General features: G+C 42.2%; 1 protein-coding gene across 4 annotated transcripts in view; it reads right to left on the bottom strand.

Moving 5' to 3' along the window:
- Positions 1-15,036, bottom strand: part of GRAMD4 (GRAM domain containing 4) — a 55,388-nt gene extending 40,352 nt beyond the window's left edge. For 3 of the 4 annotated variants that reach the window (XM_086610284.1, XM_086610283.1, XM_086610285.1), the window contains exons 1-2: positions 14,860-15,036; positions 4,318-4,438 (exon numbers count right to left, since the gene is read on the bottom strand). In XM_086610284.1, the coding sequence (XP_086466410.1) occupies positions 4,318-4,438; positions 14,860-15,021 (283 nt within the window). In that variant the 5' untranslated portion in view covers positions 15,022-15,036. The remainder of the gene's footprint in view (positions 1-4,317; positions 4,439-14,859) is intronic. The other variant, XM_086610281.1, reaches the window with a different exon arrangement.
- Positions 15,037-16,484: the final 1,448 nt, after the last annotated feature.

The raw sequence follows: 16,484 nt of genomic DNA, 5'->3' as shown, positions 1-16,484 counted from the left end.
CCCTCACACTCTTCAATGGGAAAGAAACATAATCCTGACCTCTTTTGTAATGCTGGTATAAAAATCATAACCAAAACCGGCAGTTTTGTTAGCCCCTAGCCACTCCAGCCACAGCCTGCTATACAGAGTGGAATGCAAAAGCCTTGTGGGAGAGGACTTCACTTCCTCCTGAAGCTCTTCATCCTCACATGGGGTTTCTTCAATTTACCAGTTCATGACTAACCGTCTTCTCTAATCGCCACCTGGTTTGTTTACTCTTAGCTACTGCTACCACCAGCTCCTCTTCCCTGAGCAGCTAAAATTAGCACTGCAAAGGGCGTGAACATCCTTGAATGAGAATTAGCCAATACTTCATGTAAACCATAGGATGCACCTGTGCTTATAAAGCACCTTGTAGAATTGGGACCAGAGTGCTAATACCTGCAAAACTGCCCTCCATAACAGACAATAATAGGAAGAAAAGCAGAGTGTCCCTCAATAAGGTGCAAACCCAAAAAGGTATTGCCTCTCATGTTCTCTTTCAAATGCAAGAACACAAGGCAAGTTTTTATTCTTTTTTTAGATACAACTAGCTTTTGAAATGGAAGCACTAAAACCACTACTAATCTTAGAGCATTAACCTAGCTGCCCCTGTGTAGTAGTTGCCTTCCAAACCTGAACTCTCAGCCAGCACCAAGGCAGTGTTCACATGCATTAAAAACAAGGCTATAGTAATAGAATCACAAAATGGTTTGAGTTGGAAGGGACCTTAAAGATCATCCAGTTCCAACCCCCCTGCCATGCGCAGGGACACCTTTCACTAGACCACATTGCTCAGACCCTCATCCAACCTGGCCTTGAACACTTCCAGGGATGGGGCAGCCACAACTTCTCTGGGTAACCTGTTCCAGTGCCTCATCTCCCTCAATTGTAAAAAATGTCTTCTTTATCTCTAACCAAAATCTACCCTCCTTCAGTTTAAATTCATTGCCCCTTGTTCTATCACTACACACCCTTGTAAAAAGTCACCCTCCAGCTTTGTTGTAGGCCCCTTAATACACAAAGTCCTTTAGCATGGATGATTCTGATGGTGAGAGCTCCAAGAAAAACTTTATCCATCCACAAGCATTCAGAGGTCCAGCAGACTGAGCTCTTTGCACTTTTTGTTCAGCAGTTGTTCACCCCTTGGTCTGCAGGAACCCATCCCGACACCACAGCCTGGCCAGACCCAAGAGACACTGAATGTTTTCAGCATTCCTGTACTATGGCCCAGAAGGGGCCATTAGATTACAGAGATTAAGACCATTCCCACACAGACAGGAAAAGCAACTTTAGCCCTTTTGGCTGGAAGAGCCAGCTGATCCCTCCCATGCTTAAGATGTCATTATCCAAGATCCCTTCCTCCGTGTGCCTCATCCTCCTGTCAGTCTGCAGCTTTAACCTCTCATGTTTCCAGTCACATTTTATTTGCGTTTACAGCTACGCAACACGCTGAGCAATTCCTCTCCATCTTCACCTCTCCGGATCATCTCTTGCTAGGGAGGAGATTCATTCGGCATCTTAGAGGAAGATAGTCTCCCTTTACTGACAACTGTTTGTTTCCAGCAACTTCTCACTCCAGATTTCCTCTGCAGCTTTTAGATGCTATAGTTAGGTTTGGGATGTGTTTCACTGAAAACCCCACCCCAATGAAAGTGCACCTTTCACTTGTGCCTGCTAAAGGCTGAACGGAGTTCAGAGAAGAAGAGTTTGCAACTCCTTTAGCCAGGCACTTGCAACCACAAACCCTCTGTGAGTTGTAGCTGTGTTGTGTATGTGTCTCTGCCCATGGCAGGGGGGTTGGAACTAGATAACCTTTAAGGTCCCTTCCAACCCTAACCATTCTATGATTCTATGATTCTATGTGTACATTATACACGAGATATAGCTGGGAGGAAATCTCTCCTCTTTAAACCTCCTAAATAATAACAACACATTTATACAAATAAGAGGTATAGAAGAGGCAAAAATAAAGTTACAGGATCAGGCTGACAGCAATTAGAAACGCAACATGTTAAAAAGCAAATCCATGCTGCTTTAAGTATTTCCCCCACATACTAGCAGTTGCTTTGATTTTTGCACACCTAGTTGGAGGAAATGGAGTAAGAGGAAGTGGCAAATGGTGTATGTAAAAATACGGTTATAACAAGGTGTCCTTAAGGAATGTAATAATTAAAAATAGTATGCAAATACAGCTGAGTGACTAGTCGTCTTAAAAAAAACACCTATTGCAGCAATAGGATTTTAAAAAAAATAATAACCAGGCTTTCTTCCAAGGATAAATTAAAGTAAACAAACTGCAAATTTCAATAATGTTTTTCTGCTCACCATCAGTCTACTTTTGGAAAGAAAAAAAAATAGTATTTCCAGTATTTCAAAAAAAAAACCAAACATGCAACTCAAAGAAAAGGAAGAAGAAAATAGAATACAGGACCATATCCAAAAAAGTGAGCTCCTGCTTCACTCCAACTGACAAACATAGTTACATATTTCAGCTCAAAATTTTGAATGAGATGTAGAGGAATAAGGGATAAGCTTTACTGTGCTTATTTCTCTACCAGTTTATCATTCTTTCTCTTGTTTTTACGTATAGATTTACAACCAACTTGCCAGGACAACACTACAATTGCAGCCACAGCAAGCCTCACGCTTTGGTAGAGAGCTCTTGATGTAGCAGCAGGGGCTGGAGACACCCAGGACTGACCCATGCCACTCAGCTGAACCTCTCTGCTGGCCTAAACCTCCAAACATCTACTCAAAGTTCACGTGAAAGGGCGAGCTTTGTTAACCTTTACCTTGGAGTTTGCTACAAAGGTCTGTGAAAAGGAAAAAGATTCAGCTAGAAGTGGTAAAACTGTTGATCAGAAGGTTTTCAAACTACAGCAAGAACCTGAAGAGTAAAAAATATTCACAAATATTCACAAAAATGTGTGCCCCGTGTACTTACTGTAACCACATACTATGGACTGAGAATGGATTTGTCAGCCATAGAAGTGTTAGGGAACCATACCGTGTTTTTATAGCAAAAAGCATGTTCTAATTCAAACCAGAAATCAGTTCTGGGAAGTCCTCCTGTTTCTGTTACACATCAGATTACATCAGGAAATCACAAATGTCCCATCTAGTTTAAAAAATAATCTGATAACAGGAGCTCAAGCAATACGTCTTTGGGGATGGAAGGAGTACGTGGTAACTCTGTATTGCACAGTTAAATAAGAATTCAAATAAATCACTGAAACCAACAAAGCAAGTCAAATAGAGCTTTCAGTTTTTGCTTGATATTCCAAACATGGTACCTCTTCCAGATACCAGTGGAAGCTGATGGCAGCTCGCTATAAATTCTTGCCCAGTCTCCTTTATCATGCCTCCCTCTCTTACACAAGAGAAGAAAAAAAAAAATCTTTCCAAATGATAAAAAAGTCACAGAAAATTAATTCCAAACCCTTGAGAATATGCTGAAGATAAAACACATTTGTTAGTAATGTAGAAGTTGAATAGCATCTATAGCTTTGTTATTTCTACCCCTTAGAAAATATGACAAGCTTTGAACACATAAAAACAACTCTCATATTCTGAAGTTCAAAAATAATCCATTAAAATGACCATTTTGGGAAGGAACTGAGTAAGAGTTCTCCTTGATTTATTACAGAGGTCTCTACTTCTATTGAGCTAAAGGAATGCTTGTCTCCTATTTTTTTTGTTTTAACTATCCTATCTTACAAGTCAGCAGTTCAGATCTGCTGAGATAAATCCCAAAAGTCTTACAGCTGCCTTTAGCCATGAATGACAATTTTGTCTCATATATACATATATACACACTTAATACCAAATAATAACTCTTATCTGTATTTCTTATAACACTTGGCAGTAATTCATATACTGTGAAGAGACATGTTTTAAGACATATTACTTGTTGAAAGCTGCTGAGGAAATGCATGGATCACCCCTTCAGAAATCTCTTCCTTCTTACAATTACTACTAGAAGAAAAACAGCTATTGCAACCACATTAAGGTTGAGTTAATTCTAAGATAACCTGAAGATGTCAACATCAAGACTTCAACTAAGTAGCTTTTGTCATGTAGTGAGGTATGTTCTGAGGAATGCAGTAAGGAAAAAAACATTCAAGTGACCCAGAAACCTTGGGAATGCTTTTAAGTTCCTCCTAGAGAAGTATCAGCACACGTGCTTTGTGCATCAGCACACCTCAAAACTCTGATGCCAACTTCTGCAGTTTAGGGAAGCCTTATTTCAGCAGGTTTAAACCATTTATTTCCACACAGTAGTAATTTTATACTTACGCAAAAAGTGTTTTTCCAGTAAGGCTATTTCCAGGTGACCTTTGATCTCATTCAGTCTGTCAGATTCCGTTCTGTTAAAATCCTGGACTCCTGAAGCCATGATGATGGTCCCTGGACCAGCCTATAAGAAAGCCAGAACACACTGACAGCTCAGAGGCATCTTTTCTTTGGTCATTTAAATACATCAGCTTACTTCTGGGGCAGTAATTTAACAGTCACATGAGAAACATACAAGTATCGATAACTCTGCATACCTCTTATTGAGCATTAAACTACCGAAATGAGTGAAAGCTAATCGAATGCACAGCATTTCTCCCATTGAGTTTACAAAATGCACTTCTGCAGACCTGAAAACAAAGACTTTTTTTTTCCCCTCTCCTTTACCAGTTCTGCTGCATCATCATCTAGCCTTTCTTCTGCTGATTTAAAAGGTGTATTTACACTATCCCTCTCCTCTTCCCATTCACTGAACGGTCAATGCAATATCCTTTACGTAAAAATTTGTGAAGCTGGCAAAAGTAATACTTTTCAAGATACTCATTGAGTTATTAGAAAACACATACTGTATATCTTAATATCCATTTATGGATGTGTAATTCTGAAGAGCACAGTCTCTCTGCAAGGAAGATCAGTGTAGGGGACAGCAGCTCCCTCACCTCCAGTACTGCCCAGCTGCTGCTGAAGGATGTGGTTGGTGCCCAGCAGTTCATCCTGGCAGGCCAGGAGAAGGAGTGAGTGAGGAGATTATGCCTTGACTGCTTTACCAGCATCCCTCGAATGAACTCAGCACTAGAAATACTTCAGAATGCAAGAATTAAAGAGTGACTTGATTAGTTAGGACAAGCAGGGACAACTGCCACCTCCACGAAGGGAGCACAGAAAAACCCCAAGCTCACACAGCAGAAGGCAGGTGACACTGCTCTTCTCCCGTAATGGGTATTTTCAAACAGCCAGAGAAAGGGAGGGTGAGGGCATCTTCCCAGTAATGGCTGTTCAGGCACTGTGTGCAGTCCCCCTCAGGTACAAAAAGTCTGTCAATGACAATTATAGGAGCTTCTCCAACAGCTTATACTCAAAACCAAAGTGCTAGATTACAGAAGCCTACATCTGAGACACGATCTCAAGACAAAAAGTCCTCAGTCCCCTACCCCTTGTTTGAGCTCTGAAAACATAGAGGAGTTGTATTGCATTCAAAAGTCAGCTTGTATATATCTAACCACGACAGCTTAAATTACATACATATATCAATTCAACTAATTTACATGAGAGTTAATTAAAAGATATTTTCTATGGTCTAGGAAAGATGTACCGAAAGCTCACTGACAGCAAAGTACTTTCACTATGTGCAATGATTTGCACTTTCAAAATTAACCAATGTGGAGATACCTATTAAACATCTGTTTTTCTTTCTTGAGCTGAACAGATGCTGAGTTTAAGCCTCCAAATTTGTCTATACAGGCAAATTAGCACTCCGTAGGCATTTACTGCCTGGCGTTTACCTGGTACCAACTCCCCGCCTGAGCTCGCTCCATACAATGCCAGGCAGAGATGCTATTTCCAGCCCTGGAAGCAGCCTGGTGACACCCACGCAGCTCTGCCAACGCTGCTGGCCCCGAGCAGGAGCAGAAGCCATCAGCTCAGCAGCAGCCCTGTGCTGCTTCTTGTTTTGGAGCCAACACGAACCGTGTCACAGTAGAGATGGACAGACTCCATGGCAGTCCTCATGTGGGGAGCGCTACAGCACAGTGTCCTCCTCCCCGTGCTCCGGATCTCTCGTTCACAGCTGCCTTTAGGCAGAGAGGTGCTGTAAGCCGTGCCATTTGCAATCACTCCAGTCGTTGCTGAAGAGTAACAGCTGTCTGTTTTCAGAGGAGCATGGGATGACAATTAACCTCTGTGTTGATTTCTTATCTATAGAGCTATGTCATATTTATTTATGCTGCAATATTTAGTGTTATCACTAATATTCTCCAGACACTTGGAGAGCCCCAAAGAGGAAGGTGTGGCTGAAGTCGAACAGCAGCATAGGTGGACATCATGCTGTGTGGACAGGCAAAAGGAAAGTGCTATTAAAATAAAGACTGCTGTCCATATGTGCTGGGTTTACGTGATGGGGTTTGGTAGCACAGGAAGGGCTGCAGAAATGGCCCCTGTAAGTAGCTGTGAAAGCCAGGCTCCAAAACCGGGGGCAAAAACCCACGCGGGGGCAGAGATGCCTGGGCCTGAAGTTGTAGAGAAAGGTCTCTGTGAGCTGCTGCAGGCTGACGACAAGGTGGAGAGGCATGTGAAGTTCGTGGAGAACCCCACGCCAGAGCAGGTGGCAGCTCCCTAAGAAGCCGTAACTCTGTGGTAAAAGCCCACGCCAGAGCAATCCGATGGGTAAGGATTGCATCCTGCCAGAAGAACTCATGTGAACTGTCCCATGAGGAGGGGATCCATTGGAGCAGGGAAAAAGGGTGTAAGGAGTCCTCCTCCCTTAAGAAAGGAGCAGCAGAAATAACGTGTAATGAAATGACCTGCAAACCCCCCCCTCCCACTTTCTCCATCCCTCTGTGCTGCTGGAGGAGGAGGCAAAGCCAGGAAGAAGGGAGGGGTGGGAGGAAGGTGTTTTTAAGATCCGGCTTTGCTTCTTGTTATCCTCTCTGAATGAACCGTTAACAAATTAAATTGATTTATCCCCAAGCTGAGTCTGTTTTGCCCGGGGCCGTGGTCGGTGGGTGATCCCTCCGCTGTTCTTTTCCCGACCCTCAGGCCTTTTGTTACGCCTTTCTTCTCTGCACCCCACCAAGGGGAGGAGTGAGCGAGCGGCTGAGTGGTGGCTGAGCTGCCAGATGGGCTGAACCACGACACCAGGCATTAAAGCATGGCTTTCCATATTGTATATCCACGTCTGGTGCGAAGGGACAACCTCTGCTACTAGCATGCAGCTTAAAAGCTACTACCACTGCTTAAAAATAAATAAATAGATAAATAAATAAAATCACATACAGGCCAAAGAACAAGATGCTGTACTCATCAGGAATGCTCCTGGCCTCTGAACACGTATTGGGATGGAATGGCAAGGTTTTGGTAGCAGGAGGTCTACAGAGATGGCTTCTGTGAGAAGCTGCTAGAAGGTTCCCCTATGTCAGACAGAGCCAATGTCAGCTGGCTCCAAGATGGACCCACTGCTGGCCAAGGCTGAGCCCATCAGAGACGGTGGTAGTGCCTCTGGGATAATATATTTAAGAAGGGGAAAAAAAACCTGCTGCATAACAGGAGCTGGAAGAGAAAAGTGAGAACATGTGAGGGAAGGAGGAGAAGGAGGAGGAGGTTGTGCTCCAGGCACCAGAGCAGAGATTCCTCTGCAGCCTGTGGTGAAGGCCACGGTGAGGCAGGCTGTTCCCCTGCAGCCCATGGAGTAAGTGGATACCCAAAGGAGACTCTAACCCCATGGGAAGCCCACACTGGAGAGGGCTCCTGGCAGGACCTGTGGGGGATCCATGCTGGAGCAGTCTGTTCCTGAAGGACTGCAACCTGTGGAAAGGGCCCACGCTGGAGCAGTTCATGAACTGCAGCCTGTGCGGAGGACTCACATTGGAGAAGTCTGTGGACGACTGTCTCCCATAGGAGGGACTCCACACTGGAGCAGGGAGTGAGTGTGAGGAGGAAGGAGCGGCAGAGACAACGTGTGATGTAGTGGCCGCAACCTAAGACAGCATCTGGCTCCTGTCCAAGCAGTCCCTGGTCATCAGCCCCACGTGCTGCAGTGGGGACAGGAACATGGAGACTGAGGTGAGGGAGGAGAGGAAGAAGAAAGGGGCTAGCAAATATCTAAGCATATTCAAGTTTTCATTCTCATTGAAGATATTCAAGGTACTTCACTAAGAGATGAGGTACATTTCAGAAATCCATCTAGGGAACCACCAGCTCCACTTTTGCTTCTTCAGAGACATTAAGTTATTAATTAATAAGTCTAGGATACTTTGACTGTGCCTCTTAGGAAGCAGGAAAAAGCAAAAAGACACCTAGGACTGAGGACCAAGTGTTACACGTGAACAGAACTCTTTAAATTTCCAAATGTGTGTATCTGCTAAAGCATTAGAACTAACAAGTCTGACATCAGTTAATGGGTTAAAAATCAGCAGTTATACATCATTAAAGTAACCCCAAAAGGTTACAACAACCTTCTAAGAGAAAAAAGGAAAAAAAAACAACTAAGTTAAAATATAAAGCCGCTCACTAAGAATACTAGGAGCAAGATCATTTTATTATTACACAACAATCGCATGGTTTAACCAGAGTAGAAAGATACAGTGATCTAAGTTTGGTGGAAAACAAAGCATGCAATTTCCAAAATTAGTGACAACATAATGTATTAATGAATACAAGTTAGAAGCGTTCAGAAAACTGAACGCGTCCACGACAGCGATATGGGAGAAATGTAAGCAGATGCTTCTTTTGTCCCAGATTTTTTTCCCCACATCAACACACCTCGTTGTGTCAAGAGGTGTTAATGGGCTAAAAAGATAAGAAATAAGGTCTATACACTTGGTCGAGATCAACTGCCTGCCTCTGAATTCAAAAAAGTACCTGTCTGAAGTCATCATAACTGACTCAATTCACAAGTTAACAAAAAAAATTATCTTGTATTAATTGCAGCAGTAACTGGGCAATGTTTCCTCTCTGCTGCTGCCTCTGCAGGCTAGTGCTGGGACACAGGCTGGAATAACTATGCTTTTAACTTCACTACAGATGCCCTTTCTTGCTTCTGACTCAGAGTAAAAGCCTTGAAGGTTTCCACAGATTTCTGCTTTTCCTTCTGCCTCTCTATCTTTGACAGTATTTGACACAGGAGCCCTCCTAAAATGTTGGCAATCACTATTACTTAGCGAAGACCATGCACAAGGCTCGGCAGTGCCTAGGAAGCCAGCAAAATGCCAGAGTTGAGCACGGAGAGTCACAGCCAGAGGGGTTAAAGGAAGATCTCTGATGACGACAGATTGCCACTGACCCACTATCAGAGTTCAGAGTTGCTGCTCCAAGTCACATCCACCTCCGGGGCTGAAAAACCACGTCTACCCACAAATGTGTCTTTCAAGCCATCTGCAGTTCAGGCTTTTCGTAACAGCGCCCCTCAACCTGAGAGCTCTCTGCCTTCCCTACCTTCCACCCCCAAACCACCTTCATCCTGCGAGCCCTGGGTTTTTGTTTCGTGCACTGAGCACCAACACCACCTTCACTGTACAGCTACAGAAAAGGTCTAACTTTTTAACCAAGCAGATGCAGATCTGTCCTCTCCATCTGCGGCACAGCACATCTTCAACATCACACAGAAATGTAACTGGCCAACTCCCTCCTTTTATTTCACTTGCACAACATCACATGCAGATGATTTTTCTCTAGGAATATCCAAGAAAATGCTGGTCTCATTTCCAAGTTTGTCATGAACTTAGAGAGGAGCAGTTCTCAAACACAGAGGATGGGGAGCAGCGAGGACATGGCATGTCAAGCCCAGGGGCATAACCATCCACCCAAGTCACTCCTCATGGCCCAGCAGTATCCAGGACATGACACAGGGAAGGGGTAGTTTAAAATACAAAATTTTAACTTGCATTCATTTAAGCAGCAAAGGAGGCAAAAAAAAAAAAATCAGGTAGGGCCTGTAGCAATAGGACAAGATGTAATGGTTTTAAAGTAAAGAAGAGTAGATTCAGACTAGATCTAGGGAAGAAATTTTGGACAATGAGAGTGGTGAAACACTGGAAGAGGTTGCCCAGGTGGTACATACCCCATCCCTGAAAACATTCAAGGTCAGGTTGGACAGGGCTCTGAGCAAACTGATCTAGTTGAAGATGTCCCTGCTCATTGCAGGGGGGTTGGACCAGATGGCTTTTAAAGGTTTCTTCTAACTCAAACTATTCTATGATTCTTTAGTAACAGAACAAACTACAGAGCTTGTCTAGAGAGGTCATAGTCTCCCGAGTTTCTCAACTGACACTTCGTGTGCATTTTCTTACTTCAAATTAAGAAAGGGTTCCCCATGGCTGCTGCATTCACCTGCTGTAAGGAAAGGGAAAGCCCAACAACACTGCTTAAGAACAAAAGCATCTGCATGAATAATTAATCCTTAGTAGCAATTCTGGGAAGCATACCCATATTGGCGAGCTCCCAAAACACAGCTATATTCTACAGAAATTAAAAAAAAAATAAAATCTAATGCTAGCCAGGTTTGGAGACTTTAAGATATTAATTGTAATGTTTGCATCATGCTTTATATCTTTCAATCATTGTAAAAGAGGTGACTGATACAGCAGTGTTTAAAGTTTTAATTGACATGTTTCAGGAAGAGCCAAACTGTACTGGAACAGCAATTAAATCAGTGTTTTCTGTACTGCAATAACTCAGATTTAATCCTAGCATGCTGTCAGGGAACTTGCATAAGTAGATCAGGCTGTTTTCAGTACAATACGCCAGGTATGAGAGCTTCGATTTGCAATGCTTGCTGCCAGGTTAGTGCAGAACCTCCAAGGATTTAAACATAAATTTGTTCTTCCCCCTCTCTGTCGAAGGGGACGTGATCCTCCTCTGCACTGAGTTTATTCATAAAACTGTATGTGGTACTGAACGTTTTCTCCCTTTTATAAAAATGGGACATTTGTCACATTAAGAGTACATAAATTCATCTATAGCACAAAGTGACAAGGCACAAGTTAAAATGAGGCAAGAACTGGCAAATACGAGGGCAATCTATGATTTTAGGGCACAATCCCCATCCCTGAACGTTTGCATCTTAGCAAATCAAGTTGCTTGAGCAATATTTTAAAGCTTTTTAAGTGCAGAATTGTGATCAATCAGGAAGGAAACCATGTTGCAACTACAGAACAGGAAACCATGATGGCACTGAATAAAGGTCACTTCAATTACCAAGCAAGCAACATTACCTGAATTTCCAATGTCACAAGACGACAAATACTAATATGTTCATTATTAGGAAATAGGAATAGACCAGGTTACCCCCTCTGCCAATTTCGTGATTGTGGTGTTTTTACCAAAAAATGCAGAAATAACAGTGCTGCATACAGTGCTGAATGTTCCTGCTTTAAAAAAAAAAAAAAAACAAACAAAAAAAACAGCAAACCATCTACAGTAAAGGGAGGAAGAAATCTGGGAAGCCACTCAGAAATCAAAAGAGCTGCTTAGCAAAGAGTTAGTTCGTCAACCAACATGCTGTCTTGGCAATGAACTGACAGTGTCCAAGTACCCACAGAGACCTAAGAAAGTACCTGCTATCCAAGACATACCTGGTAGTCGGAGCATTTAAATTAGAGGGGAAAAAACATTCTCAAAGCAAAGAGACCAAACTAGCTCAAATTAAGAGTAAGACACCTTTTGAACAAAAAGTCTCAGAACCACTGAATTCTTCTCCATTGAGGAGAATTCAGAGGAAAATAACAAATCCTTCCAACCTCAGGGCTCTCCTACCAGGAGCTGGCTGTGTGCTTTACCCAAACAGAAGTTAGGATGTTTATTAGTGAACTAAATAGGTAAAGCTCACGGTTCAAAAAGAAAATAAGATGACATCACCTAGCCATCCTTTCTGTCCTTCCACGAGGTGTAAATTATGCATGTGCTACTTGCACATGCACTTGTGAGACAGGTGAAGTGTTGGGACTAAGTCCCACTGCTGCATCTGTGACCTGGGACAGAACATTCACTTCACTTGTTAGAGGTGTGCAACAGAGGATGTTCTGCTTTGCAGATGGTCAGGGCTCTGCAATCACAAGCTTTTATGACAAGTTTTTTTATTCTAAAACCTCTGGTTTTGGCAGATTTTTGCATATGCTTGTCAAGTTCAGACCACATACATAAAGAAGAGGCACCTAATGTGCACATTTTTAAGTGCACTGCGTACCCTTGAGGCACAGCACAGAAGGGCCTTTCATTCATATAACTGTGCTGTACTGTTCCAACAGACAGAGATCTTTCTTTAAAGGTGCCATAATGATTAATACACCGGGGGGGGGGGGGGTGGGGTGGGGGGAAGTCGTAGAGAGGGGCAGATATGAAGCCTTTGTCAAGAGAAGGGCTGACAGTGGAGTTACAGACATCTCTGTATTGAAGATGCAGGTAAGGGGACAAGCCCATGCTCAGTTCTCAGCCACCAATCTTGCTCTTTCAAGCCCATCAGTTCTGTACTCAGATTTTAATAGAAACAGTGAAGCAACAGAGGTGGAAGCACAGTACAGCTCACATCTACCTGAAAAGACACGCAGCCTAACTTCGATTTATGCACAAGACTTGCATTGACTTTTGTATGCTTTTAACAGTTCCCCAAAAGTATTGAACAGGAAGAAACTAACAGGACTCAGTCTTCTCATGATCAGTGTAATGAAAGAATAATACTAAGTTGCTTACAGAGACTATAAAAGAAAGCCATTTTGTATAAGCAATTTAAGATTTGGGTTTTAGTCATTGAATTAAAAACAATTCAGGCACAATTCAACCATATGATCTCAAGAAGAAAGAGAGGCATAATTCAGAATCGCCCTGTGCACACAATCTCAATCACTATTTTAACATCGACTTAAATAGACAAGTATTACTTTCTCTACTCCTGGCACCTTTGCAGCACAGGGGATTATTTCTTCCCCTTCATTTCATGGATGGGCAGCAGTGCTTAGTGGGCAGATGTCTGTGAGGGCCAAGTGCTAATCCCCCAAACTTCCCATCAGAAATTTATCCCTTATACGTCAGACCTCCTTCCTCATATGAGTTTGCTTATTTTGCTCGTATTTGTAACACGGCTGCTGCTCTTAGGCTGTTCCAGCATCACACTGGGTTTGGAGTTCCCAAACACCAGCAGCAGGGCAAAACAACAAGTCTGGTGCTGTTGCTGCTTTCCTCTCTCCCTTTCTCCCTGTTTTTGAAGAACTATACTCAACTGTATCCCAAGGACTTAGATCACAGCGGCCTACTTAACAGTACGTAATCAGCCAGAAAGCCAAGTGTTTCTCGTCAAATTACCTTCTCAGCACACAATGCTCAACAATTTCAGAAAATAGAGACCATTACGACAGATGTGTAGCTGTAAGGCTTTATAACTAGTCAAAACTGTAGGTATACCTCACTATTCCCTCAGCCATACCATCCTGGAGCTAACCTCCTGAAGAAATGCAGAAAAAAAAAAAAGTATCTAGGGTTTAAGATAGATCTTTCTGCAGCCTCTAGCTCTGCCATCCAGATCCTTCTGATTAGATACGGAGGGTATTCCCTGCTCTCCACACATAAATGTAATGCCTTAAGTTTAATAAAAATAAGCCCAGTATTTACCTACAAAAAACTCAGAAAACACCATGTTGGAAGGGCAGAAGCACAGATTAGTCCCAGTATACATGATACATACATCTTAACAAACGATAGATGTCTTCAGTAGAACAAGAGCAAAGGAAAGGCATTCAGCAGACTTCCTTGTCTGAGGAGCTTGAGGATTTGCCTATGACAGACTTTTTGCGACCGAAAAACGCTCTGTCATTACCACTTGTTTGTTCCATGATCATAGGAAAAAAAATCTGGCAAAAGAGCTCCATATAAGCAGGACTGTATGTGATAGCATGCAAGCCCACTTCAATTTAAAAAACCTAATAGCTACAGAATGGGGTACAAGCTGCCATCCCCAGAGGAGATGCTTAGGCATAGACAGTTTGAAGCCTTTTAGTCAAACACTTGCAGTAAGCAAGCTCTGTGCTTCTAGAAATGAGCTCTCGGGCAACAGCCTGACCACAGTTTGGGGATAAAAACCACACAGTGAGCTCCCACATAGGGTGGTACAAATTCTGACTTACAAGTCACATTCTAGAATACAGTTAAATGGACAAATCTTAATTTAGATTGTAGCACTCTAAGCTCAAGGATCCGCAGCCATATTTTAACAGTTAAAGTAGGATGATTATTTTTTTTTAACGAATATTCAACTTTTCCTGAAACAGTGTATTTGAAAAAGGTAGTTCTGTTTGGGTGTTTCTGCTTACAAGCATCAAAAAGTTTTAGCACCTGAAGCGTCTTGGTCACCTCCTGCACAGGTTTAAACCAGCTTTATAGCACAGAAGCATTACTAGATATAACACTGCAGTGAAGAACAAAGTGGTGTGACCCTCTAACGCTAATGAAGCCACCAGAAGTCTTATCCCTACAGTCCTGGCCAGTGCCATTTGAGCAGATCTGAGCTTCTCAGACTGAAAAGAAGTCCTTCCTTCAGATCTCTTCATTAGTAATTCAACAAAACAAATTAAAACCAGACTGCACTCAGAAGTACATCCGAAATGAACAAACCTGTCAGCCCACATAATCTAAAATCAATAATAGGGACCGGGAACCATAATAGTAAGAAATTCATTTGATCTTTCCACAAAATGGAAGCCTGTTACTGGAAGCTTACTTACTAGTCCACAAATCTTCAAGTGTTAAATCCAAAATATAGGTACAAAGAACTAGTAATTTATGTTATTTTTCTGCCTGACAACTATGTAACATAATATAACGATACTTAAATCAGGTACTTACAGGGTCTCTCAGCTCTTCATTGTCTCGAGTTGATGTTCGAGGTATTTTCACGGGGATTTCATCTCCACATTCAGTGTCTGAAGCATTTGGAGACTCTGCTAAATCAAGGAACTCATCTCTCTTGTGACCTCTGAACCTTATTTTGTCCAACTTCTTTAGCATGTTCAGCACTGCACTTTTCTGCTTTACCTTAACATGACGGTTGGAGTCTCTGCAAGAAACAAGACATCAAGAGTACTTTAGAAAGCTTCCAATAAACCCAAATAGAATCATAGAATGGCTCGGTTGTGTTGGAAGGGACCTTAAAGATTTAGCTTCAACTCCCCTGCCATGGGCAGGGATATCTTCCACTCAGGTCGCTCAAAGCCTCATCCAAAAAACACATTCTAATCACTAACTACTTCTAACCATCTTTCAAGAGTCTTCCTGCCACTGGAGGAAAAACATGCTGCAACTTAGCTTTTTAAGAGGCATTTTTTTCCACAGTGTAACAGATGCAGTTTGTTTTTCAGTAGTTGATGATTTACCATCTTCCCACACTATTATGGCCTCTTTCTCATGGCTATTTTCAAAACAAGTCAGAATGGGCACAAGTTAACAACCTGCACTCCAAAGAAAGATAAGGAAGACAGTCCTTAACAGGTTACTCGAAAAAAAAAAATTAGCTGGTAAGTCCAGAGTCTTCAACTTGCTGACAAGTTCCAATCAAAGACATGAAAATCCACTAAGTTTCACAACCAATCTTTAAATTCTCAGAAAAACTAGAGCAAAAGGCTAGGGAGGCTATCATATCTCCCTGCTGATTCAGGCTAAGAAAACAGAAAGTACCAAGGGTTTATTGAAGAAAGCCACCAGACAGATCCATGCAGGAGATCCTACCAAAAACTAGAGATTGTTGAAATTGACCATAAAACATACTCAAATGCATTGCTGAGATCCTTAAAATTACGACTACTGACAATCTGGCATACCCTTTGCTACATTTCTGTTACTCCCTTTGAGACACAAAGAAGAATCACTTTTTTAATGATGCTTTCACATTTTTTAAAAACTAGCATGACCAAAACTTTACTGTAAGAGAAACAGCGCAGCTGCATTTTTGCAGAACATGCAGGTGCCACAGCATTCAGAGGAACAAGAAGTGCCCAGGATGTTTCACTGCCAGAGACAGTATTTGACACAAGCAATACTTAAATTATAAACTATAAATCATACTGGGAGAAGCATTTTGCTTTTTAGAAGACAATAGAAGAAAGCTTAATTAATGTAAGTAAACTCATTAGAATGGTAGCTTTCCAAGACACTGCACTATATCATTTCTGATTTAAACAAGACCTGCTGAATTGCTTCGATTCAATGCTCTACACATATCATGCTCTGTACCAAAAGGTCTCAAGCTCCATCTTTTTTTTTTTTTTTTCAATTAAAGAAAAAGTTAGTTCCTTGATCCTGCCACTCCAGCAAGCTACCACTCTGGCAGTTTATAACAAACTAGACACAATTTTCTCTCCTACAAACTGTTTTCAGCTCAGAGCATTCCATTTGGAGGGTGCTGCAATTCTCTCCCAAATGGACTTTCGCAGCAGTAAAGATTTATTTTGAGGCACTTGTTCCTGTTACCATCC

Source organism: Tauraco erythrolophus, chromosome 4 (assembly GCF_009769465.1).
Source record: "Tauraco erythrolophus isolate bTauEry1 chromosome 4, bTauEry1.pri, whole genome shotgun sequence".
NCBI classification, from domain to species: domain Eukaryota; kingdom Metazoa; phylum Chordata; class Aves; order Musophagiformes; family Musophagidae; genus Tauraco; species Tauraco erythrolophus.
Note: the sequence above shows the minus strand (reverse complement) of the source record. Positions and strands in the feature narration are given on the sequence as shown.